The sequence below is a fragment of the Dermacentor variabilis genome, chromosome 9 (genome assembly GCF_050947875.1).
Source record: "Dermacentor variabilis isolate Ectoservices chromosome 9, ASM5094787v1, whole genome shotgun sequence".
Lineage (NCBI taxonomy): Eukaryota > Metazoa > Arthropoda > Arachnida > Ixodida > Ixodidae > Dermacentor > Dermacentor variabilis.
The window spans coordinates 126,751,307-126,777,247 of NC_134576.1; the positions used below are offsets into that span (position 1 = coordinate 126,751,307).

A 25,941-nucleotide genomic window follows, 5' to 3' on the forward strand; every position below is an offset into this window, starting at 1 on the left:
TAATTTTGTGAAGCGAGGCCTGCAAGCCTGCTCCCAGCTTTTCAAGCTTTGCAATTTTTTTTGTAACTCCAAAAAAAAAAAAAATGTTGAGGACCTTTGTCAGAACACCTCCTCTCAATGATGGCCGTGGACATTGAATGCGAATTGGTGCAGAAGATATTCAAACAAATAATCAATTCAAACGTTCTGCACATCAAGAGAAAGCGCCAGCTACTATTTTGAAGCTCATTTTGAAGCTACTGTCGACAGCTCACACGATTGGTAATAACTTTCGATTCTCAACCGAAAGGTGCGGTGGTGTTGGCTACAGGGTCAGATTTTGCACGGTTATCATCGCAGAATCTTTTGCATGCGTCTTTCTTTGAGCTTCTTTGCACTTTCTTTGTTCATAACCTAAAGTGCTGCAAAACAATAGCAAACACTGAAAAGAGTTTTTTCTGAATAGCCAAAACCACAAAGAAGCCACGTAATGCGACCATCACAAATCTAGTTTCTGGAGACCGTGCTTGAATTGCCCATAGTGCCATTTTATTACTGTTTTTATGGGGTTCATAAGACTCACGACAAGAATAATTTTGTTAGTCTCCTAAACTAAGTACTGTATTGGAAGCTCTCATGATGCATCCACGTTGAGCTTGACATATTGATTACCTGTGCCATGTATGGAAACGTGCTGCTTTGACCTCCACCATGTATCAGTTTCCTGTAGTACACATTTTTTCCCCAAGCAATGATGTCGTGTACAGTTTGCAACTACAGTTGACTCCCATTAATACGAAGTTCATGGGGACCCCGAAAAACTTCAAATTAAACAAACTTCCAATGAACCACAAAAACAAAAATACACATTTCCATTAGTTCGAAAGCTCACTACTCATGAAAAAATAAAACATCGGTAATTTCCGTCTGCTTCTGCATGCAGAATCGTGCTGCGGAAAGTTTGTGCTGCAGACTGTAGATGTGTCCAAGTGCTTCTTCTGCGTTGTTGTCTGCAGCAAACAACTGCTGCGCGAGGACAAGATCTGTAGCTACATCAGCAGCCCATGGTTATGGCTCAGCTTCAATGTTGTCGTCAATTTCACTTTCGTTACTAGCCTCGCAGGGCGGAACAATCTCAATGATTGCAGTGTCTGTCAGTGCGCTGCGTATCTCGGCAGGGCTGTCCACGGCAACATACTCTTCAAAATGGACGTCGCCAAGAGCTGCTCCAAGACTATTGTTGTCAAGCTCACTTGTTTGTGCTTCCCCAAGACAAGTCGTCCCCTGAAGCGCTTCCAGCCAAACCACAAGCTCTGAAGCAGTTCGCCACTTGAATTGTGGATGCCGTAGTAAACACTGCGGTTGTCTCCACTCTGTACGGAGCAGTGGGCGAGGAGGACATCGAGGCACCCTAGCAGCCGCCAGAGAAGAACGCCCCTCCTTCCTCACCTGACCTCCCTGCCTTGCGCATGACAGGAAAGGGCACGAATCCAAGCCGCATTCCTCGTTCACGCACGTGAGATTGAACCGGGTTCGCCAGTTCACCCTTGCATGCTTTCACTTGCACATACGGTGCACGGTGACGATTTTATCGCCCTTGGACTTCATACGGAGCCTCACAGCGACGCCAATGCCACAAATGCGCCTGGAGTGTCCAAATAATTGCTATCGCAATAAGAGTGCAGTCTCACCGGCATTAGAGATGTCCTCTGGCTGATATTCATTCACGTACTTGGAAACCTTTTCTTCCTTCCACGTCGCTCACGTTTCCTGATTGACTGATGCCTTCTCTCCGCTGACATTTTTGAAAACCAGGTCACGACTATGCTTGAAGCGTGTCAGCCATCAATCAGAGTAAACAAAGTTGTTGATCCATAACATCGCTGCAAGGGACAGGGCTTTTGCTGCAACTACATCACCACTGAGAGGAAGTTGGTTGCTTCATGCTTTCCTAATCCAAAGGAGCAGTGCTAGCTCTGCAGGTGGGAGTGCGCATTCTCTTTCAAGACATCTTGAATTGATCATTCTCAAAAGCATCCAGTATCGAACGCTTGTTCCTGATAAAGTTTGAGACTGTGTTAGGCTTGATGCTGTACTTCCATGTCTTGCTTGTCGGTGCCTCCTTTCTCAACTTCTTTCAAGATCTTGACTTTGGTCGCCAAGGCGAGCGTGCGATAGGATCCAGAGGTTGTCATACTCGTGAGCGCAGCCAAAATACGGCACGTGGAAACGAGTACAATGAACCCAGCGTGCTTGTGAACCAACCTGAGGAAAGACACGGGAGACAAAGATGCCAACATGCTGCTTGTGCTAGGTTTGACTGCTTAATTTTGCCGCTTTATAAGCTGTGCTGCTGTAGTCAGCTGCGATGCCGACAATACCACTGCGACACACAAAGCTGCTGTTGCACTTTAAAAATAGGCCTGATAGTATGTATAATCGTGACGCTTCATGAGCAGTGGCGCTGTAGTCGGCTGTGATGGTGACGACACTAGTGTGATACACAAAATGCTTTTTGTACTTTAAAAATAGCAAACATGTCAAACGTTACAATCACCTTGAGGCTTTCGATTGAAGAATAATTTCTAGTTACCCGATAAGTTAGACATTTAACTTCCAACCGCCAAGCATTTCTTTTCCCATAGGATTGCATGCAGAACTGATGGGACCCTCACTTCACTTCCATTTAACCGACAGTCCCAATTAAGCAACTTCGAATTATCGGGAGTCCACTGTAGTAGTTTAAACTATGCAAACAAGCAACAGCTAATGGAACTCCTTTGAACAAGTTCAAATTTTCAAAGCACATCGTTATAACAGTTCATTTGCAGTTCGCTGCGTGGCACAGGTGGTTCCGAATCTATCTCGCCTTTTCAACGAGCTAACGTGAATGTGTATTACTCGTTAAGTTAGAAACTCGTGATCATTCCTTGGGCTGTGGGCGCTACACTTGGTCACGAACTTTTGCGACATGCAATTGAAAGTTTTTATACACTGTTTGGTTCAGGCTGTCATCAGTTGACTTAGCTGCCTTTTGTCTCATGCTACAGCCTGTGACAACAAAAGTAGAAGCCTGTTGGCCATTGTCGGCAATAGGCAGCTGGCCTTCCGTCTTTTGCAACAGGATATATACATGCAGCGCTGGTCGCTCTTTGTGGGTATGCGCTGTGTCACCGCTCCAACGCTGATTTCGGCAAAATTTGAATGTGAACCCTTGCATGTCTTGAGCTCTGCTTAATGCATCTCATTAGCCCTCTTAGTTTGACCATTGATAGCTGTATTTGGCACTCAACATTCTTTTTCATTTATAAATAGTCACCACGTTATCAATATGTCATGCAAGCCTGGTTTGTCTCATATTCTGTACTGCAAGAATGTGTAGGGTCAGCATTGTTCTTGCTAAGTTTGGTCTGATGTGTACTATTTGCTCCGCAAATGTTAAGTATGCACAGTTGCAGTATTCTTAAGTACATGTTCGAAGAAGCGGAAACGTGGATGTTTCTTGAATGTTAAATCGGCCAACTGTCTGTGACACATGCTTCATGTTTCCTTCTTCTTGCCTTTCTTGAGTCTCGGAAGTTCCCCGTGTAACCCTGTTTGGTCACTGCGTGCAGCACAGTAAGCAGTTTTGAAATTGTGGCATGAAAATTGCTGAAGTGAGCAACATCGTAACTGCGGTTTCTTACTTGTCGATAGAGAGGCGTTAGAAGCATGGCAGCTTGTAATAAGATGAAGCCTGGTCAATGCGAGCAATCTCAAGCATGTCAATATTTCTGTTTACCGTGATGAGTAATTGCAGGTTTTTGGAGGTGTCATTTTCCTTAGCAGGTCTACTGAGAGGAAGCAGTCACCTGTGAAAACATAAATGGACATGTGTATATTTATTTACGTAAATGGTTTTGTTGCTGTTCTGTAGCTTCCTGTACAGTTCTTTTTTAAGTCGTGTTTTTTAAAAAGTTGGAGTATGGATTTTTTTAAAAGCTTTTTTTTGATGTGCTATCTTTCTTTTAAAAGTATATTGAACTTTTTTAGTTTTTAGTAAGCCTTCATTGCCAGGCAAGTGTATTGTACGGGGAGAGCTATATTTATTTTTAGTTCTTATTTGGGCTGTGTTGGTTGTTAGCCAAAGATAACATTTCATTGTTTTCTTCTTCAGATGGTGCATGTTGCTTCAGCGAATATGAAGTGCCGTCGTATCAATGGGTAATCTGAAGTTTATGTTAGCTCTTAAAAGAGACTTCTACCTCTGGAAATGATTATTTTAGTTGTTTGCTTATCACAATGATTTTTGGTATGTGTTGTTGTAAATTTATTTTGTTATCGCACCTTGGTTGCAACATTTACATTGTGAGACACTGCAGCCTTGAAGAGTGCGTGCGAGTAGTCTTGTTGAGTTTGTATTATTTTGCGGTTTCGTTCGCTCGACTTTACTATTTCCCGTGCATGTTGTGCTGATTCTAATCAGTGATCAAACCATGACATATTGCTGTGGAGTGAGCTTATCATGGCAGTATTTTTCTTACTTTTGAAAGGAGATTATTGTCTTAAGTATAGCTTTGAGCCTGGTTCGAATCTTCATAGTGTGAAGTCTCAGAGATTATGATTTGCAGATGTCATTACCATGAAATTATGCTATGTGTGATTGAGGTTTTATTGTGGAACCTAACTGCAACCTAGCAGAGTCAACAATTGGAGAAAAAAAGGCTATGTGTTGTACTAGCAACATTGGGGGGCAGATTTTAATCGCTGAGCACAGCCTGTGTTAAGTTCACGGTTTGCAAAAGAGTGTTTATGTCTATACTTAGCACACCGTTGTTCTAAAACAGCTGGAGAAAATGCCATAACTCATGAGAGACTTTGTTCTTAAGTGCTTAACCCCGTGTCAAGTCCATGTTTCATGCTCGCTCTTGTAATTAGCCTAACTTGTCATGTTTTCATACAACCTGTAATAATTTCACTTCATTTACTGTACATTCATTCATTGCGTTTGAGCTGATATACATACTGTACTGTGTTTTGAAGAATGACTATTCCATTGTTTGGTTATAAACCCAGCAACAAGTGTCAAAAAGAAAGCTTCAAGGATGTTTCTGTTGTGTGTTCACACTTTTGTGCAGCATCTTGTTTTTGTTGGAAAGTTTCTTCACGTCGTATATTTCTTGTTCCTAACGGAAGATTTTGTTTTGGATTGTTTTCCAGTTCGCCAGACTTCATTTCGTGTTCCATCACACAATAGCGTTAAATCATTTTTTTTCGGAGTTGCCAAATATATTTATTCTAGTTGCCTGCCGAGGCATCTTTACAGAATATTCACCTTGTTTTGTTATTGTATACTCATTCTTATTCCATGTGTAAATATATACACTATTTTTAGTAAACCCATGATTTTAAATGTTCATGGAGCGCTTGTGTTATAATCAGAACATTGCTGTATGGTGGAATCTAAGATTCCACAAAGCACTTTGATGTAGTCAAATGGTGGCATTCTTGCATGCAAACTGCAGTCAACAGTTTGGCCAACGTGACATGTTCAGTCCTATGTTGTATGCAATGTTATCACGAAATACAGTGGACCACCTTTAAGCACGGAGTAAGACATTTAGGAGGGGAAACTCCAGTCAGCGTGAGCGAGCGCGGGCGACCAGATAAGGTCACAATTGTTGCATGCACCGACGGGGCCGTATACAGTGGCGGCGCCATGCGGCGCGTCGGAGAAGCCGCAGTGAAAAAAAAATGCAGCGCCCGGGCAGGCGGCTCCGGCCACTCCGGCGCGCTCTCAATGGCGGTAATTTCTTTCCAGGCTGCCAGGTGCCGTCAGCACGATAACGGCTCTGCGGGCTTGTGACTTTTTCTGGTCGCCGCATACAGCGGAGTTTCCACTCCTAAATGTTTCTTGCTCCGTGCCTTTAAGACACTGTCAAGTTGAATGCTCTAAGTGTAATAATTTGTCACCTTTGTTTAACATTCCTTATATTTATATTTTTTATGTTAAAAGGAAAATTTAGATCTTACCTCGCTGTTGGGATGCACTTGAAAAGAAGAAATTCTTTGACTCGGCAGTTGTTGAACCAATTCGAGTGAAACCTATTGTGTTTGAAGTAATGTCAGATTCTAGCGACTGCTATACTTTTTGTTTACAAAAACTGACACATTCTGAAAGTCGAGAAATAATGAAGCGTTAGGTCTGCTTGTCTGCAACTCCTCAACAGAGAGGCACAGTTCTGTAAAGAACATCTGTAAGAGTGTCCGAGCTGAACCTATACAGTGTGTAACCCATAGAAAATGCCACTCTTTGTTGTGAGTAAGCCTTCTGAAGAACTCAAGCAATTGAAGTGATTGTTTATGTAGCCCATACGTTAATATCGTAAACCTTTATGCTTTAAACATAGTCTCCTCTGGTGTCTACAGAATTTGCAGAATTCTAATGTCTTTCTTTGCTGGCCTCAAGGTTTGCAAACATGTTCGCATTTTTCAGAACTTTCCATTGTCCATCAATTCGCAAAAAAAGAAATTTTAATATTTAAACACTAAATCTGCTTCTAGCAATCATGCTGTTTCGTTTCTTATGCAATAAATTTCATTTAAATCAGTTCAGCAATCATGTAACAAGAATTTTTATGTTGCACATCTATTTTAACAGGTTGGGCCACTTAAAGCGAACTTCTGATTAGATGAACAGATTTTAAGGAGCGTATGTCGAACCCCAACCTAATGGGAATTGGCTTAATCCAATGTCCCGCAATTAATGGTCTTGGATCATTAACATCACTCGCTGTGGTTGCTTAGATGATACGGTGTTGGGTTGTTGCTGAGCACGAGATCGCGGGATCATAACCCGGCCACGGCTGCCGGATTTAGACGGGGGCAAAATGTGAAAACACCCGTGTACTTTAATTTAGGTGCACGTTAAAGAGAACCCACAGGTGGTACAAATTTCCGGAGTCCCACACTACGGTGTGCCTCATAATCAGCTTGTAGTTTTGACACGTGGAACCCCATAATTTAAATATTTAGGTCATTAACATCAATCTTTGCATAAGCTTTCACGTCGACCTCCTTGCCCTCTCTACCACTTCCATGTTTCATTTAAACGCCATGTACTAATGCGCCCAAACGGTCAACCTGGTTGTGAAAACTCCCTAGCTTACCGTGTAGTGGTACTAGCTTGAAAGTACAAGCTTGTCTTCATCTGATACGTGAACCTTAGTTGTGTTACTGTGAAAAAAAAAAAGAAAGCTTTCATTTCGTGCAAGTCGCCCTCTCTCGTCATTGAAAACCATTGTACAGTCGAGAATTCTCTGCCCCACCTTCAGTACAACATGCAGAAGGAATGACACGGTGGCCACTTACACGCTTAAAGTCCACGATGCCACCTGACATTTTGATGGTACAGGGTGATGCAATATAAAAGAGGACACCTAAACGACACTCAAGCGACAACTGCTGAAAAAGTGTGGTTTGAGACACCACTCGCCTATGCCTGCTACGTGGCTTTCCTGTTAAAGAAACCTGTGTTTGAGTACGAGGATAATGGATGCTTTTTGGTGTTCTAGTTCATATTGTTCACCACCGTACTTGCACAGTCGGTTGGGAGTACACCTGTTCTACATCATGCCGGCAGCTGTGTGCTATAAAGCAAGCTATGCACTACGGAAGGGCTTGGTGCAATAACTATGATGGCTTAGGGTTCTAGGAATGTTCACCGCTAGGGTTGGGCACTCATTGCAACGTAAAACCTTGCTAATTGACAATCTTAATTAATGTGGCTGTTTCCCAAACTAGGTATTGCAACACCATACAGTTGATACATATTCAGTGGGCAAGAAGGAGTTGTTGCAAAGTGGCTCATTAAATTCAGTCAAGGGCCTAAAAAAAATTTATATGGCGTAAATGGAAATCAAAATAATGAATTGACAATATAAATAAGTAAAAGGTCATCACTACCTGGACAGAAGTGGATCTTATAATTTTCTAAGACTTCATTGCTTGGTGAACCTGTGCTCCAAAAGTAAACCTAAGTGGCTGTCGTTATGATGACCATATGTATTTCTTTGCATTGCATTCCAATCCAGCTTATCTTACTTTGGCCACAAGAGACTTGAATGTCATATCGGGCATTGTGATATTGGGAAGCCTGTTAAGGGAGGAGTGAGGGGAAATCGTGTTTGTGGTTTGCATTTTTGGCAAGTCGCAAGGTGCAGAGTTTGGGAAACGCCGCATTAACTGATCAATTGATGAACGGTTGGCTCTATTCATTAATGTGCACATCATTAAATGAAGTAAACTGAACACACTGCATATGGTAGTACTACTGCTCATTGTTAGGCCATAAACGCTAGTGAATGTGATGTTCATAAAACGGCCACAATTTGTGTGCTGGCACTTGCAGCTTTTGTCATTACATTAGCTGAGCGTGTTGCCCACAATTGAAGATAACTGCCCTGAAAAAATTAACTGGGATGAAGGCATGAGTTAAATTAAATGAAGAGGTTTATTTGTCAATTGCCCAGCCCTCTCGGCATGGCGCTTGGCGTGATGTAGACAGAAACCCGCATAAGTTCTTCACTCCCTTCCCGAGATGCTGTCGTTCAGTAATTGTCACATTGCCGTACCACAATATGTAAGCTACAGAAGAAACCAGCAGTCACATGGTGGCAATACAGTAGTGTCGGAGCGCTTGCATCTTTATAACCATGAAGGAGACCTAAGCTTGACATTTGTCTTTTGTACTCTGAAGGTTTTGAGCTCCGGAATGGTTGTGTACCACACGTTGGTCAGACACCACTCTGCTGTATACCACATTCTTGCGTGCACAGGACTCGTGCTCGAGCCAAGGTATCACGTGCCATCTCTTGCTCTTTTTTTTTTTTTTTTGCTGGACTCGCCTGCCGAAGTGTTCAGTGAAGAACCTTGAGAAATCGTGACTTGCTTTCCATTATCACCAAGGATCGTCACCTAGTCATGTACAGGAATGCGGCTGTTTGGCTTTGGGCTTTGCTGCTCTCAGCGTTAGAGGTGTCAGCTAATGCCGCTGGCTTTGGAGGGACACATTGTGCATGTGTGCGTGAGCCATATTGTGTACGTGGATGTCTTCATGAAATTCAATGTGTGATCGTTGTGTGCGCTTGTTGCGCTTCATTAAACGGACGTTGAAAGCCGCCCTGTGCGGGACTTGGCGTGTCATGGTCTCTGACTGCTACGATGTGCCCAATTTTTTTACCCCAGATGGTTATAGAGTGCAAAGCTTCCTGTTTGCGACGATTGAATGGCAGGCTAGTTGCTTAACAATTAGGTGAACAATGCCACCGCATGGGATGAAAGGAGCACACTGCACCGTTATCTGATTGCTCCGTGTTCCAGCCCATGTGGTGATGCTGTTTGTTCTTCCTATTTGCAGCTGCACAAGTGGGCAGCTAGGTAATGTATAAAAGAATGTACAAAAAAGTTTTTAAGGCGAAGAATACTTTCCATAAGTACTAGCGTAATATAATTTGCAGATGCATACATCACTACGTCACCTGTGCACCATGCTTTTCTATTCTCTGTGTACAAACCTGGCGAGAGGCTCCTTAAATGGCTTATCAGGCACAAAGCAAGGTATTCCAAGCGTCGACGTGAGCCGACGAAAGCTGACATGGGCTGTCGCTTAATTGTTTCCTTCGTCATGTTGCTGAGAGCAATTTCCGTCAATTTACACAGAGAACTGCAGCTTGGAAACTGCAACATATTGCAGTCGGTGACATCCACAGAGTGGAGTGGCTTGTACGCCACTGTCCAATTTGAAGATAATTTGTGTAGGTGCACCAGCCAATTACATTCTCGCTTTTGCCTGACCTCGCTGTGGGGACGAACTTCTTTCAAAATCACCGTCGCCCTTGAAGTGTGTTTTGGAGGGCAGAAGCAATACGTGAGGCGTATGTGATGGGGTTTTGTGGGTGGAGCTCATATTGAATTCTTATGTAGGTTACCGAATATATAAGACAGTGTTGATTTGGTATTACATCTTTTTCTTCTGTTTTCTGTTTTGAAAGGCAATGACCCAAAACATCTCGTGACCGTCGCATTTTTATTGCTAAACGTAATCTGTTGTCCTGTCTAAAAGGTACCCGTGGGAAAAATTGTTTAATTTCGTCGAACATACCCCGCAGATGCACACGTTTATATCAAGGAGATGGTAAATACCGCAATTAGTCAATGCGACAACGACTTATCAGCCGCAGAAGGTTCACAAGCGAGCATGCGCTATGCGAGGTCTCTTTCGCGAGACGCATTCATTGGTGATGCTGTAAAATGCGTCGTACATGTATGCATCAACGCACAGAGTCCTCATTGGGTGTGGGGCCTACTCTGTGCGTCGTCGCCTGCCACGTTCAGCACGGTCATTTCCTGCATTTCACGGCAGAGTGGCCCATACGTGACTGTGGACCTCTGCACCAGAGGGCGCTTCTGTTGTTAGGGTGCTTGGGGGCTTTGGTGGGAGTTGGCTGCTCGGGCTTGCAGCGGGCTCAGAGCAGATGCCTCGCACATGCAACAAGCGCAATCTTCTGGACGAGTATCTCGCAGTCCAGCGGTGCGATGTGCACGTTGGAGGAGACGAGGGAGCTGCGGAACGGCACGTGCACCTCCAGCCGGACGAGGTTCAGGTCCGGCTTGTCGATGAGCGGCTTGAGAATGTTGCGCAACATCTCCCGGTACGCGGCGCCTGCGTACGCCAATGCAGCTGTGTTTAAATTGACTTATAACTGAGCAACGCTAAATCATTTTGAAATCTTGGAGTGTTATTCCCAAGTCGGGGGGTTTCGTTTATACATGGGGGAAAAGGGTTGTTCTCGTGCGGAGAAAATTAACACCAAAGTCTGCCTTCTTTATATATTGCCTCCAAACTATAGGGCCTATGCGTCAATGTTGCATAACTGATTACAAATATCTCGGCATTTGGGTCGTTCTGATGTCGAGAGAGGCAGTGTTTTTTGTGTGTGGACTTTGGCGAGGTTAGCCCAGTGACAAGCTCGGCATGTGCAGTCCAGGTTAGATCATAAGGGATGAAGGAAAGGGGTTGAAAAAATGTATATAAACAGAATAAGAAGTGCACAAACACTAACATGTACATGCACAAAATGTGCTAGCAAGACAACCGAGGATTGCTATTACATGTCGCAGCAGAGCACGTAGGCACCATGGGCTTGTTTTAGGAGTGGTCACATGTGCAAAGTTGAAACACCACGCACAGTTTCAAAGGGGAAGCTTATTGAATCTCGTTTCATGTTTATGACTTATCATACTTCTCATTCGATCTTTATGACCGCTCAGGAACGTTAAAAAAATAGCACAATGACAGGCACAGAGTCAAAATTACTGCCCAAAGTCATTATGGAGCAAGTAAAATTGCGTTTTGGAGCCCATTGGAGCAGGCAGAATTGCATTTTGGAGCAGACTAAATTTCGTTTTGGGGCAACTTAGAGCAGATAAAATTTTAGTTCAAAGCACTTTGGACAGGCCAATTTGCATTTTGGTGGAATAATGGAATATGGCAGCGCACTTCGACACCGTCGACAAACTAACACGAGCGTTGTGCTGCAACTGTCTTAAGCGATGTCTTAATGGAACACTAAAGAGAAAAATGATTTCCCTTCTGCATCAGTAAATTACCTTTCTATGACACAAAAAACACCAATCTCACCACGATAAGACGCTTGGTAAATCTGAAAAAGTGCAAGAACGAAATACTAGTGGCGACGCCTCCTTGAAGTTCCCGCACCTGGTTGCAGTGACGTCATGGATTTTGAGGGCATCTTCTAGCGCCTACTTAATTATATAGCGGTACAGATTGACTACATTCTGTTCTAAAGGAACCAAATATTAAAAATGGCAAGTTTCGGGAACCTTTACTCAGCCAACGCGGCTCTAATGCGAAAACATACTTTGGGATCCCTGACGTTACACTGACGCACCGGCGTCGGGTTTTCAGCGCGAAATTCAATTACTGATATTTTGACCTTCATTTTCTCATCTAATAAACTATTATTTTGAAATGACTGCCTGCAGGGTTCTCAAACAATGCTTTATTAGTCTCAACTGGTTTATTGTTTCGCTTTATTGTCCCTTTAAGCTGAATATTGAAGCAGACTGCCCAGATACTGAAACCGTCCAGTGCATGCAAATTTTGGTAATGGTGCCTGTAAATTTTAATTACTAATCGGAATCGCTAAAACGTGTATTCTGCGCTAGTGAGTCAGAAATTTCGAAATGTAGCCCAAGGCATTTTTTATAAATTCATTTTTCTTTAATCTCTTGACAAATGTGGGTGAAGTGCCTAGAAATGCGCTCCGCCAACAAACTACGGAGAAGCGAGAGTTATGAACTGTTGCGGCTTACTATTACGATAGCAATTATATGGACACTCCAGGCACATTTATGGCGTCGGCGTCACCGTGATGTCCCGTTTAAAATCGAAGGGCGACAACATAGTCGTCGCGCGCCGTATGCCGTATGTGCAACTGAAAGCTTGTGAGGGTGAGCCGGCGATGGTGGCTCAATCCAGCGCGCGCAAGGGAGGAAACGCGCCGTCTTCCGTCGCGCGCAAGGCACCCAAGGTACGGGGAGGGGGGTGGAGGTGTTTTACTCCGGCGGCTGCTGCGTATGACGCGGCTGGCGCGGCTACAGTGGCGCGGCCGCGCGGACCCTGTCTTCAAAGTGATCTGCGATTGGGACAGAGTGCAAGCGCTGCGTGCTGATAGCATCGTGTAGGCTGTCTTTTCCGCTTAGTTTGCGTTGAAGCGAAAGGCAGCACGAAAGTCGATTCGCCCGCCGCTGCTGCCGCGCTTCCTCACTCCAGCGTTTTGACAGCGTGTGCACGTGGTGATCGAGTGAGGTGTGTTCACGTTTGCCTGTGCGCGCGTGTCACCGTGCGTGTCGATTTAGCTAGTAAGTGAATGTTTGCAAGTATATGCGGCCAATAAAACTAATATCCTTACTTCGTATAGCTCCACACTAATTTGCTATCACAATTGATGCTTCGATCGACTTTCGGGCGAAACTGCAACTATTTTTATAAACAAGAATGGTTAATTTGTACCGCACAGTGGTTCTACAAATCCGTGACGTCATAGTCCGCTAGTGTGTAACTTGAAAGTGGCGTGACCTCGCGTCTCTCGTTATTGCGCTTTTCTTTCGCTTTGTCGTGTATCCGCTCACAGAGAGACCGACATTTTCGGCGTTCCAGAAGTGTAATTAAAACATAGTTTAATCGCTTCGATATTCATTTATTTTTCTTTCAGCTTCCCGTCGGCAGTGGGCTTGGGTCTTTACAAATACGTTATCTCTCTCTTTTTAATTTATGGGACAACGGATCAGCGTTGCCGGGCTCGTTTTCTTTCCCGCCCCCTTTCTGACCAGAAATATGGGCCGTTACCGAAGATAGTTCAGTTTAAAAATTTTGGGCCTAACCTCGTTCACGGCGCTCAAGATTTATTTGGCGCCGGACGGAATCGAATTCTTTCAAAAAATGAAGCGCCAACGGTAACGGCACACAAAGAAGGAACGAAAGACAGGACAAGGCGCTGTCCTGTCTTTCGTTCCTTCTTTGTGTGCCGTTACCGTTGGCGCTTCATTTTTTGAAAGCTATGCACCAACTAGCCCCACAACGTGTTCTACGGAATCGAACCGCGGCAGCGCGAGTGCCCACAGGGATGGGAGGAATTATTTTTCTGCTCGCACGCACTGGCGCGCCACGCATCTCGGAGGCTGCGCCCACACTTGGTGCGCGCGTCGCCAGATGGCGCAGCGTGTCCAGAAGGACGCGCGGCAGACGAGGCCGCCTGCTGTGCGCGCCTCATTCGCATGATGCGTTTCGACTACTTCTTCCGCAATTTTTGTTTTGCAGAATGATCCTGTTCCTTTGTTTTCGCCGTCATACTGCCCAGCCAGTCTTGTGTGCAAATAGGTACATCTGTCGTGTTACCTTCAACCCTATATAACCAGACGAACACCGAGACCATCGCCTGAATGTTCGTTTATTTCAAAAAATATTTTGACTCGTGCGTAAACTTCATCAGGCTCAAGAGATAACAAAAGGCGATGAAAAGAATGATAAATTCTTCTACGAAAAAACAAAACAAAGCAGCGACATAAAGAGGCACTACCCTTAATTGCATTAAACTTTCTCTGTGTGACTGCTGTCACCTGATAGGCATCCCATGACAACTACCTTATTTCTATACTATGTGCTAAACAGACTTGCAGGGTCGTCGTTTGTTACGTTATGTGTTTATAGTGGCTGCGTGGCTTAGGGAAAGGTGCGGGCAGAATATTCACCCAAGGGCGTGGTATCCCTGACGATGTGCTTGGCCAACTTGATGTGCGCCGAGTGGAGCGGAACGATGTAGTCGTCCGCTGAGCCGAGCAGCAAGATGTTCTTGAAATTAGTCATGGCTGCGTGACAGCATTGGTCGGCGTATTAAGAGCCAGTCAAGAAAAATAGATGCACTGTGTGATACATACAGGCCAGCTTTTGTTACAAAAAACTTGGAACAGGTATGGACAGACTCTACTTGCGAGACAAAATTATATTTTTTTTTCTGATCGGCAAAGTTGCGTTAGGCTACTCTTTCTCTGTTTCTCCCCATTCCCCTCCCCACGTGTAGGGTAGCAAACTGGACTCAGTCTGGTTAACCTCCCTGCCTTTCCTTCTTCCCTTCTCTCTCTCTCTCTCTCTCTCTAAGTAATATATCATCGTCCTTCCCCATTTAATGTATTAGAGCGTTTGGTTCTTTCTTTTTTGTAATCTCAAAACCAACTATTGTGAAAAACACTCGTTTCCTCGAGTGCACAAAACATGAGACATGCTTCCGCTGAATCACGACGCGCGGGTGTAAATTAACCCCGCCCATATTTACCATGTTGTGCTCATGAAATATTTACTCATAATTTCTAAAAGAAAATTCAAGCAGCCTACAAACAGCACAAACGAGCAAGCAAGTGTCTACACCCAGACGTCGTAGCTTCACTATTAAATTATGGGGTTTAACGTGCCAAAACCACTTTCTGATTATGAGGCACGCCGTAGTGGAGGACTCCGGAAATTTCGACCACCTGTGGATCTTTAACGTGTAGCTTCACAATTGGCTGCTATGCAGCACGAGCGGACTCTGTCACACGTGACCTTTCGCCTAAACCCGCTTAGCAGTTTGATTTCCTGGGCAAGTGAATGGCAAAAACCGAGATAAATTACCTCGACTAATTACTTCAGCAGAACTTGACCATATTTTTTTTATTACTGTATTTAAACGGCAGGTTCAAAGCAATATTTCAGCTCCAAATCACTGCGAATCGTTACGAGCGCGAGGTAGAAGACGTTTGCTGTTAGTGTTTCAGTTCTACTCGTGCATTTAAGCTTTAAAATGCACAAATACCTCTCCTGTTTGGTCCAGTCACCGATTGGATCAACACTGGGTCTGGCTCCATTAATCCACTTTGCATTATATGACGACGACAAAATGTTGATTATTTAACAACAACGGTGCTTTGGCTTGCACAGAAGACTTTCAGGGGTGAGATAGTCATCTTGCGGAACGAAAAACGACCCATCAAAGGCAGGTATTCACAAGTCGCCTATACGGTAATCACCAGCCAGCCTACTACAAGATGCTTTATACATACCTTTTAGGCCTGAAGAGGTCATCTGGTGGAAGCGTTAAGCACAGATGTTTCTGAAACGTCTAGGAGAGGAGTCGTATATTCTCAAATTGCGTGATGCACAGCCACACTTGTTACAAGTTCTTTAGATATCCAACAACGTTTTCACCAGACGGGCACTACACGTTCTAGAAATATTCTGATATTTTTTTTTAAAACGTCTTATACGGCGTCACACGATCGCCAAGACGTCTTGCCCATCTTGTCAGTATATCTTGTAGACGGTAAATAGATGCCGATGTGTTCACTGGCTGAGTATCGCAATCAACTCCGGCAAGACGCGCTCGATGCCGACGTGAAATTTATGAAGTACAATCTATGACGATGGATGTCCGAGACTACAAAATTTCACATGTGCCTAAGCTAAACAGAGAAAGAGTAGCCTAACGCAACTTTGCCGATTAAAAAAAAATATCATTTTGTCTCGCAACTAGTTTCTGTCCGTACCTGTTCCAAGTTTTTACTCATAATTTCTAAATTTCTAAAAGAAAAAAAAATTCAAGCAGCCTACAAACAGCACAAACGAGCAAGCGTCTACACCCATGGAGACGTCGTCGCTTCACAATTGACTGATATGCAGCATGAGTGGATTCTGTCACACGTGACCTTTCACCTAAACCCGCTTAGCAGTTTGAGTTCCTGGGCGAGTGAATGGCAAAAACCGAGATAAATTACCTCGACTAATTACTTCAGCAAAACTTGTACAGACGTGACGAGGTCGATGACGTTGTCAATGTATTACTTAAAAGAAAATAAAGCTTATGCCATGCCTGGTGCACCAAAGTATACGCTCGAAGACAGCCATAGCGTTAACAACATTTAGTTTCTATTTAACTAGCACTCTATGTTCTTAAAGGTTCTGTAAGCCATGCTCCATCGATAAGTCTCTTCACGGTTGGCGTTCTAAGGCAAGCGACATTATGGTGAAAACCACGCGTGCCTTGCCCATCATGTGACCATTTCGATGCTCTACACACTGCGCATAACATGTACAGTCCATGTGCGACCTCTGGGATTTAACAATTACTGGCTGAGCATTTAACGCATGTTTTAATCGCCAAAGGGCCACTTCAGGAAACAAGAAAAACACACGATCGAATTGTTAGCAGATGAGTACATGAAAGGAAACGCATATAGTACATGTGCTGAACTGTTCGCCGTACTTACATTTGTCCTGGCTGAGACGGTAGAGGTACGTTTTACGAACGTCTTGACTATCCGCGAGCATCATCTGCTTCAGAGATGCGGTGTGCTCAAATCGCTGGAGATACCACATGCCTGTGTAAACAAACAAAAAAAAAAAGCGTGAGAAAGGCAGAGGAGGAGCTCGAGTGAATGAATGAAACCTGAAATTCTCATGGCTCTGGCTCTGAACGGAACGCCAACCTTATGTGTTTTAGCCACGAAAAACAATTCGAGGTGCAGGTTGCACGAGCGCTTAAGAAGCAAGTCGCTCAAAATTCTTACTTGCCGATAATGCGGCTGCTTTATCCCTCACCTTTTTAGCTTTTACATCGACACGGATGAAATTCTTTTTGACCTCTGTCATCGCCTTCTATTGGAAGAGACCTTCAGGCACGATTACAAAATAACCTTCCTTATCAGAAGTAAGAAACAATGATACTAGTTTCATCGCACCATAAGGATCAGCTGACCAGGGAAATAATCGAAGCCTTTCACATTCACAAGAGGGGAGAGGGTCGTATCAGTTAGCCATTTGTAAATCTAAGCCATGGTGAGGTTGCTTTTTTGGAAGAACACTAAAGGAAGAAAAAATTGCGTAATAAAAAATGTTTGTTAGGGGTGCAACAATGCGATAGAATTGCACACCATTATAGATAGGTGCCCTATCCTTGACGCCCGAGTATGCGCGGGCAAATTATTTTTAAAAAACGCCTTTAATCTTGCCTTGATTATCTTTGACGCCTGAGGGTGCGCAGGTATATAACTATGAAGTATGTGTTCTGAAATAATATAGTTGCGAATGCGAATACAGCGAGTGTCGTCTTGTGTGTCTTTACTGTGTCCGTGCAGTGCGCTGCTTCACCAGCAAGGTATGATGTGTTTTGTAGTATTTCTTCTTTGTGGCAGAATGTGACGTACTGATTACATGGACTGTGTCGCATATCTGAACCCATTTGCCACTGAATGGGCGGAGTAACACATTTCTACAGCCAGCGGCCGCCGCGAATTGACCGCTGGTGCTCGCGACTAAACCATAGTACGTCGCGTGCTGCAGAAGCACAAAGGTGCGCAAATAATACTTAATTTGACTTGACATTACGTCCGCAACTTGTAGTTTTAATGTATGGAGTAGATGTCGCGCAGAAAACCGTCGCACATGTAAATAATCTACTGCATGCGAATAGCGCGGATTGAGTCTTCGGCCGGACTACTTTCGAAGCTTCCGCGGCATCGCGCGCTAAGTACGAAACGAAGTGGAGGCGCCTTTTAAAACGCCGTCTGCGTCTCTTCGGCTCGTCACTACTCGTTGAGAACTGACAGAATTGGCCGAGTTGGTACACGGGTTCATTTCAGAAACGGCGCCGCAGAAAACCACGAGCACGAAATGACGCGCTAGAACGAGCGCCGCGGCTCTCTCAACTCGAGGTTTGTCCGGCTTCACGCAAGGCCGCTAATGGGTGCAGGCACGAAGCAGACTGGTGGCGCCATCTCTTTTCGTTTGTACGCACTGCTCGCTGCAAATCGTCTGCATAGAGCAGCTGTACTCGCCCACGTTGACGACGAAGGAGGTGTTGAAAACGGTGCCCACGTGCGGCCCGCACAGCGACAGGAACGTGTGCAGGAAGCGATGCAGGGGCCGCAGCTCGGCCTTGGCGAGCGCCGAGCGGATGATGACGTTGCCCATGGAAAAGCCAATGAAGCTGCGCGGTGAAGAAAAAAAGCATGCTGGTTGGCATGGTTTCTGGCAGCAGGAAAAGCCAATGAAGCTGCGCGGTGAAGAAAAAAAGCATGCTGGTTGGCATGGTTTCTGGCAGCACGAAAAGCCAATGAAGCTGCGCGGTGAAGAAAAAAAAAGCATGCTGGTTGGCATGGTGACTGGCAGCAGGAAAAGCCAATGAAGCTGCGCGGTGAAGAAAAAAAGCATGCTGGTTGGCATGGTTTCTGGCAGCAGGAAAAGCCAATGAAGCTGCGCGGTGAAGAAAAAAAGCATGCTGGTTGGCATGGTTTCTGGCAGCAGGAAAAGACAATGAAGCTGCGCGGTGAAGAAAAAAAGCATGCTGGTTGGCATGGTTTCTGGCAGCAGGAAAAGCCAATGAAGCTGCGCGGTGAAGAAAAAAAAGCATGCTGGTTGGCATGGTTTCTGGCAGCAGGGTGGTTAAAAGTGTTAAAACACTGCGGAAAGATGACGCGGTTTTACTGCGCAAAGTAGTGATACAGCATTTCTTGGCACGAAGTTGCCGTTCTCCCGTCATCGCCTTAGTAAAGCAAAAAGGGAAATGAAAGTGGAAGGACAGCTTCACCACGAGTATGAGCCGAACCCACAACCTCCGCGTGACTGCATTCACGCGCTTCGGTATTGTAGAGAAATGTATCTATTGTCAGCCTTCGTAGAGCACCATGCGCCTCATAATTTTGGGATCTTCAAGTTTTTCGCCGCTGTCTTTATATGCAAGGTGTATTAAGCCTGCATCTAGCGTAGTAGCGGGGAAGTTATATAATAGCCGTTCATTATCAAACGCTGCGACGATATGGAAGCGCCCGCCTATGTGGGGAAGTTGCGGGCTCGGCTTCCATCATCAGCAATGTTGTCTTTTCAGCCAAATTAATTTTTTCTTCATTTAAAGCAGACTAGTATACGTTACATCTAAAAAGTAGCCGATTACAAATACAGTGAATTAATTAAAAATGTAATTGATAACAACGACCTATTACTGGGCCATTAAGAGGAAGCTTTAGCTCGGGCCCAACTCCGACGCGGCCTATTCAAGTACGTGTAAAACGCAAAAACGTTTTTCTGAGATAACCCCTGGACCGATTTTGATGAAATTTGTTGCATTTGAAAGAGAAAGTTAAATTATAGTGACTGTTGGAAGCGGAATTTCGATTTAGGACTTGAATTTTCTTATAACGATTTTCAAATATTTGACCGTTTGAAAAAAATAGAAGCACGAAGTTTACAAATTCATAGCTCTGCATCAAGAACTGATATCGCGGTTCTGTAAACGGCATCCATCGGATCATTTAAAGCGGACAAATTCAGTATGTCATTTTACATCTTACGTGAATTTGTTACGTTGGTTACAACGGTTTTGCAAAAGTTGTATTTCCCTATGATTAAATTTTTTCATATTCATGAGTAACATATCAATTTTGTCCGCTTTAGATGTACTATTAGATGCAATTCACAGAATTGTATTATCATTTTTAGTGGTTGAGTTACAGATTTGTAAACTTGATAGTTTCGTTTTTTGAAAATTTACGATTTTTGCCAATTTTTAATAAAAAATTGACGACCTAACTCAAAAATTCGAAACGAACAGTCACTAGATTTTAAGTTTGTCTTTTAAATGCAAGAAACCTCGTCAAATTTGGTGCAGTGGTTGCCGAGAAAAACGAATTCTCCTTTTACATGTATTTAGATAGGAGCACTCGAGCTAAAGCTTCCTCTTAAGGCAGTTGAGCAATTACTAAAATATAATTGACTAAATTTTACGTTATTTTCTTCCCAACCTTTAATATTGCACAAATACAGCAAGCGTAAGAGACTGGCCTTTCAGTGCGTCCTCTGCAGCTCTTCACGCGTTTACCTTCCCTAACGATCGCTTAAAATTCGAAATTTTCGTCGGTCTCGTGTCCCTCGGCTCCGGTCTGGGAGAAGGTTGGGAAGTGTAATGTCGCTTGAGGGACCCTGTATTCAAGGCTAAGGGAGGGGGGGGGGAGGGGTTGAGAGAGAAAACTTTATTCAAAGTCCTTGCTGGCCGGGGTCAAGGGACGCGGGCGGCCGGGGGTCTAGCCCCCACCGGAGCCTCCCTTCCTCAGGCGGCGGCCAGACCTCGAGTCATCGCGGCGTCGTCGGGCAGCCGGTCTGTACCCAGATTTTGATCCTGCGGGCATTCGCTGAGCAGCGTGGCCTCCCACTGCTCGGGCGTGGTGATTATGAATGTGGGATTGGCGCCGTGCTTGATGGTGTGCGGTTCCGCGGGGCATGTGGTCGATATCTGCACCCATGTGTGGCATGCTTTGCAAGGGGGAGAGCGTCCACGCTGACAGTGAAGCTCGCCTCCTGGTCAATAGCACGGCAACGCGACATTTCCAATTCCTGCTGTCTCCTCTAACGATAAACCAACTTGAAAGATTTTTCGCGGTAAAACGCGCTCCTTAGATGTCCCACCCTACCGATACCCGCGTATAACTGAAATTCGCAATGGGGCCAGCGTGGAGGCACTTACCAGGCCTCAGAGCCCAACCTTACCTAACTTTGGGAACGTGCTTCACTTACGGTTTCGCATGGATTAAGTCCAACTAGTATTTGTAGGACGCCTTTCTCGTGAGCGATATTTCGTTTCCGTTAATTGGGGGAAAATTTAATCTGGCTTTGTGCAGCACGCGCTTCGGGCACACGTGTATACAATTTGGAGAAGTTGCGTAATGTGATGACGTCAATGCGATGAGCAGACACGAGTAGCCACGTGGACAAGAGTACGGCTATCCAGACTATAAATGTGGAACAAATAGAAAAAAAAACATGGACATACACGTACACACTGTATCTTTGTGATCTAAAGATGGGGAAACATATCACCGTCCATCACGAATCCACTGTGCAAAGCCATTCGAGAGTGCTCTGATATCTGCCTGCTTTCTTGAAAGCTCTTATAGTGTAAAGCCTACGAGGATCAAAAGAAAGAAAAAAAGCAAGAGAAATGTGAGAAGGAAAAATAAAACTGGATGTCCGTTAGTCTGCGCCATTCCGAAAACACCCGTCTTTCCCATCCAGCCTTGACAAAAAAGCTGGAATGTGAGTATCCAATCATAGACAAACCATCGCAAGAGGTGGACGTTGGTTTGCTCCTCACAGTGCGACATGCTTTCTATTTTATCACTAAGAGGAAAGCGCTGTTCATTGCTCTTACATCACACAAGTTTCGAGCGAATGGAGATGGCCGATAGAGTTCTCAAGATAAAGAGAGCAACGTACGAGAGCGCAATAAATTGTAAAAAGGCCATTATATTCGCGTTTCCCCCTTCATGAATGCCTTTAGTATTTCTTATCTTTCATTTGCTTCTTTCTCCTCGTCGGCGTCCCATGCTGCAAGCACTGAGCTCGTGTCAAACTCTCTAACTCAGCCTACGGGTATGGTCTCTGTGTACATTATTCTATAGCCCAGCTACTGTGCATGTTTGAAGTGCTTCAGTCAAGAGAAGTGCGTTGTCGAGAGCTATAGCTTTCGTATATCGCGAAGAACGCCTTCGAAGTGCAGTTCAAAGGCGTGCCGCACTCGAGCTTGCTTATATCGCCGCAGATAAGGCTTTCTTTACGGAGTCTCTCATTCAATCACGTTGAGAGTGTTTGCCCGAGTGAGACGTTGAGATAACAAAAAGTAAAAAAAAGAAAGAAAGAAAGCCCGCTTCGGTTAGGTCCCTGCGACCTTGGATATTCCTACAATAATTACTGGAGGGATCTCGGGCACTGCGATCGTTCACCTGCCATGAGAATGATGGGTAGTACTTGGATTCGTCTGATCTTCGAGCTAGTGGATTCGGATGTTCTCGTGGCTTCGTTTATTACCGGTTATCTGCCTTCATTGGCCTCAATGTCAACGCATTCTATGCCATTCTTGATATGCAGAAGGCAATAAAACTCCCCGAACACTCACGATTGCTGCTATTTGCAGCGGTTCATGCAACTTGTCCACGCGTCCGTGGGGTAATGGTTTCAATACCGGGCTTCTGGGCTAGAGGTCCTGTGCTCGAATCCTGCCGTCGGACAACTTGAATAATGTTCATTTAAATACTTATAACGCAGTACTTCCTTGAAAATGATCAGTTTTCAAAGTCACGAAGCCGTTCAAAGCCAGAAGCACGAAGTTTAGCCAAAGCAATGTGTACTGACCACCATTCCCATTGCCGGCTGAACTGCCGCGCTTGCAGCTCTCGTAGACACTAGCGCCACACATTCACTCTAGTATATGTACGAAACTCTATGCATGCAAAGATTAGCAACACTGATTAAATCGCAAGAAAATCGAATTTTCTATTTCTTTTTTCGCAATAGCGGGATAGGCGTTTCCGGTGCTTTCTATAGTTCAAATGATGTCGTTCGTCGTGTTCGTCGATATTCCCAGTCGCTTCAAGAAGTAAATTGATGCCTGCGTTGGCACCTGTTTAGTAGCGTTACAAGGCCCATATGGATTATTTGTAATTTAGATTATTACAAGATCATATTGCTAGGTCGTCGCAGATTTACTACATAGTATAATAAGATGGCGCGGCTATCTCAGTGACTGTACTGTAGATACACGCTAATCTTATCCCTAATCTTCTTTTCCCTTTTATTTTCACGTTCGCGACAAGAGTAGTCGAGTACGGAGAGAGAGACAATACACATTCTACCATTAGAACGTGAACTCACAACCTTTAAATATCGGGGGCGTGACCATCGTTAATTTTGTCGAGGTTTCAGCGCTAAGTGCGCCGCCGAAGGTACACGTACGACAGGCTGTGTCAATTCTCAAAGCTTTTCGTTCTTAACCGCTGTAGTGCGTCGTTGGCCTGCTGTCGTCGGCAGTGACATGTGTGACGTCACAATTCGCTCGCTTATCTGCTCGGCTGGTAAATGTCGACGTTACACTGGGCTATCATTGCCCATAGTATGGCCACTGCTGGCTCACGTTGGGCTTCCAAGTCGGTCCATCTATCTGTGCTGCTTTAGAGTTTACTTCAGAAACACACGTTCACTCAAGCCAAGGCATCGGTGACTACTGACTCGATAGTTCGCTGAACGAGCGAACGATCTAAGCGGCCAATAACAGAAACCTATATTGGTCGAGTAAATGGCAAACCGCCGTGTTACAGTGTCTTAAGGACTCACCTGATCCTGGCCGGTTTCTTGGAGTATTTCTTCAAGTGCTCCACGATCTCGGTCGCGAGTCTCATGCCGAGGGTGTCGAAGTCCTTGAACGTTTCCTCCCGCTGGACACACGGATAATGTCGGCAGAGAGAACGATATCGTGAGCCTCACAGTTACTCACGAAGTCTACAGCAACGGCGAAGTGCACTGCAACGAAGTGCACTGCAGCAACAAAGTGCAGACTGCATGGATGTGTGTGTGTATTTACTGCACACCGACAGTGTACAGTGACTGTATCGACAATACAGTCACTCAACTGAGAACCTAAGAGTCAGGCGCGCTACAGGACAACAACGCGTTGGCATCGGGCTGCATGTTGCGTGGTAACAATCCATCGAGGGTGTTCCTTCAACAGGGCCCCGTCCGCAGTTCCTCGATATTCGCGAAACGGTAGCGACACGTTTTTTGACAAAGAGTGTAACTCACAGACCGAGCACGCATGCGCGCGACGTGCAGCCTATACCTCGTTGGCCCGGGACATGAGGAAGCGAATGTTGGAGCGAGGCTGGGCCAACTCGAGGAAGACGCGGAGCAGACGCATGTCTGTCGAGCAGCCTGCGTGCCAGAAGAACGGTCCTACGTTGGCAACAATGGCACGACGGAACTAAAGAAACATTGGTTGGCGCATGTCTGAAATACAAATTAAGCACGTTTTATTGAGGATGGAAGCTGATATGCGGATGGAAGCTCATGTGAGGATAGCAGCTGAAAGACGACACTGATTTGTTGATCATTCGTTCGACTGACCTATAGCTTGCCTTCCTACTTAGATTGTTTGATGACGCTGCTTTGCCGTACCCGCTGGTTATCGCGAGCACATCAGAACAAGGCATTTTTTTTTTTTCATATTTCGCAGGTTTTCTCTCTTTGCCGGAAAATAAGTCAACAACACTTTGACGTCCCTCGCGATTCTGTACAACCCCTTAAACTACATCTTGGCAAGCAAGCAGAACATTTTTAAAAAAGTTACTTGGCTACTTTAACGTAGGGTACCAGGAACTAAAAAGAAAATATTGCAGATGCTCGATCAAGTGGACTTTGAACAACGTGTACGTGTCTTATTCACGTGGTCTTTCCTTGAGAAAGGGCTCGTACATGATAGCGGGGACCTTGTATAACGCTGCCATTGGCTTTAACATTTGTGACGTTGACTGGTACGCGATAATGGACCGGGGTCTGTGAAAAGCATTATAAGGTTGGGGGTCATAGCGTGTGCCCACTCACCGTACATCCCGTGCACCATGACGATCAGATGGAGGCTTTCTGACTTTGGTGCCTTGGAGCTGGGAAAGTTCAGCAGCACAAGCTCCGAAACGTCCGGCCTGCGCGCCAAAAACGTGTTCACAAATCACAGGGGTGCAGTGACCGCGTTATAAAGGGAAAGTCAGACATCCACCCGTTCGTAGCAATTGCTACAAAGGAAACCCATACGGGTCCTTCGAACGAAAAGCCTCGCAGTTGAAGAAAAATTCGTCCTGGTCCGGGACTCGAACCCGGGACCACCGCCTTTCCGGGGCAGCCGCTCTACCATATGAGTAACCAGGCGGCTAGCAGATGGCAGGTCGAAGTTTTCAACTACTCGAAGCAAAGGCATGAGACCTGCATGGGGTTCCTTTGTAGCAACTGATATATACAAACGGGTGGACGCCTGGTTTTCCCTATATTTACTTTTTTCCGCCTTGCGGGTTTCCGCAGAACTATTACGTCACGACCGCGTTATAACGACAATTGGACCAAGTGGCTAGGTCCAAGTCACAACAGAGCAAGTATACATAGGCTAGAAAACCCTCGCATACAAGCACCCACTTACGCAAACACACATTAACTATAACTAACATTTCTTAGTGAGCGCTTGTGTGAAAAAAAAACAGAACAAAAAAAAGAAGGGGATAGGTGGAGGGGGTCCTTTGTCGGGACTATTGGAGAAGGCCACGGTCCCGTAATGGACCTGTTGCCGCTGCTGCTGATGATGATTGACTGCGCACAAAAAAAGAAAAAAAAAAGAACCACGTAGCGGCCGCGATAAACTTATTCTTCCGTGTTCCTCCTCTCACAATTTTCTCTTTCTGCTCTTCGTACGTCTTTCAGCATTTGTTTTCGTGCGGTTTTAGTCGTTTATCGATTTCACTCTTGTCTGCAACAAACCAACGCGGTCGAGGTACATTGTAGCTGCT

The 25,941-nt window shown here is 45.0% G+C and overlaps 2 protein-coding genes across 4 annotated transcripts in view; one reads left to right on the forward strand and one right to left on the reverse strand.

Annotated features, from left to right (window-relative positions):
- LOC142557438 (protein FAM135A) overlaps positions 1-9,150 on the forward strand; it is a 51,945-nt gene extending 42,795 nt beyond the window's left edge. For all 3 annotated transcript variants that reach the window (XM_075669286.1, XM_075669288.1, XM_075669287.1), the window contains one exon: positions 4,136-9,150. In XM_075669286.1, the coding sequence (XP_075525401.1) occupies positions 4,136-4,163 (28 nt within the window). In that variant the 3' untranslated portion in view covers positions 4,164-9,150. The remainder of the gene's footprint in view (positions 1-4,135) is intronic.
- A 1,334-nt stretch (positions 9,151-10,484) lies between these two features.
- LOC142558537 (protein FAM135A-like) overlaps positions 10,485-25,941 on the reverse strand; it is a 38,812-nt gene continuing 23,355 nt past the window's right edge. Inside the window, exons 14-20 of the mRNA XM_075670669.1 lie at positions 24,992-25,089; positions 24,231-24,322; positions 23,729-23,829; positions 18,406-18,557; positions 16,840-16,950; positions 14,293-14,409; positions 10,485-10,681 (exon numbers count right to left, since the gene is read on the reverse strand). Coding sequence (XP_075526784.1) covers positions 10,485-10,681; positions 14,293-14,409; positions 16,840-16,950; positions 18,406-18,557; positions 23,729-23,829; positions 24,231-24,322; positions 24,992-25,089 — 868 coding nt within the window. The remainder of the gene's footprint in view (positions 10,682-14,292; positions 14,410-16,839; positions 16,951-18,405; positions 18,558-23,728; positions 23,830-24,230; positions 24,323-24,991; positions 25,090-25,941) is intronic.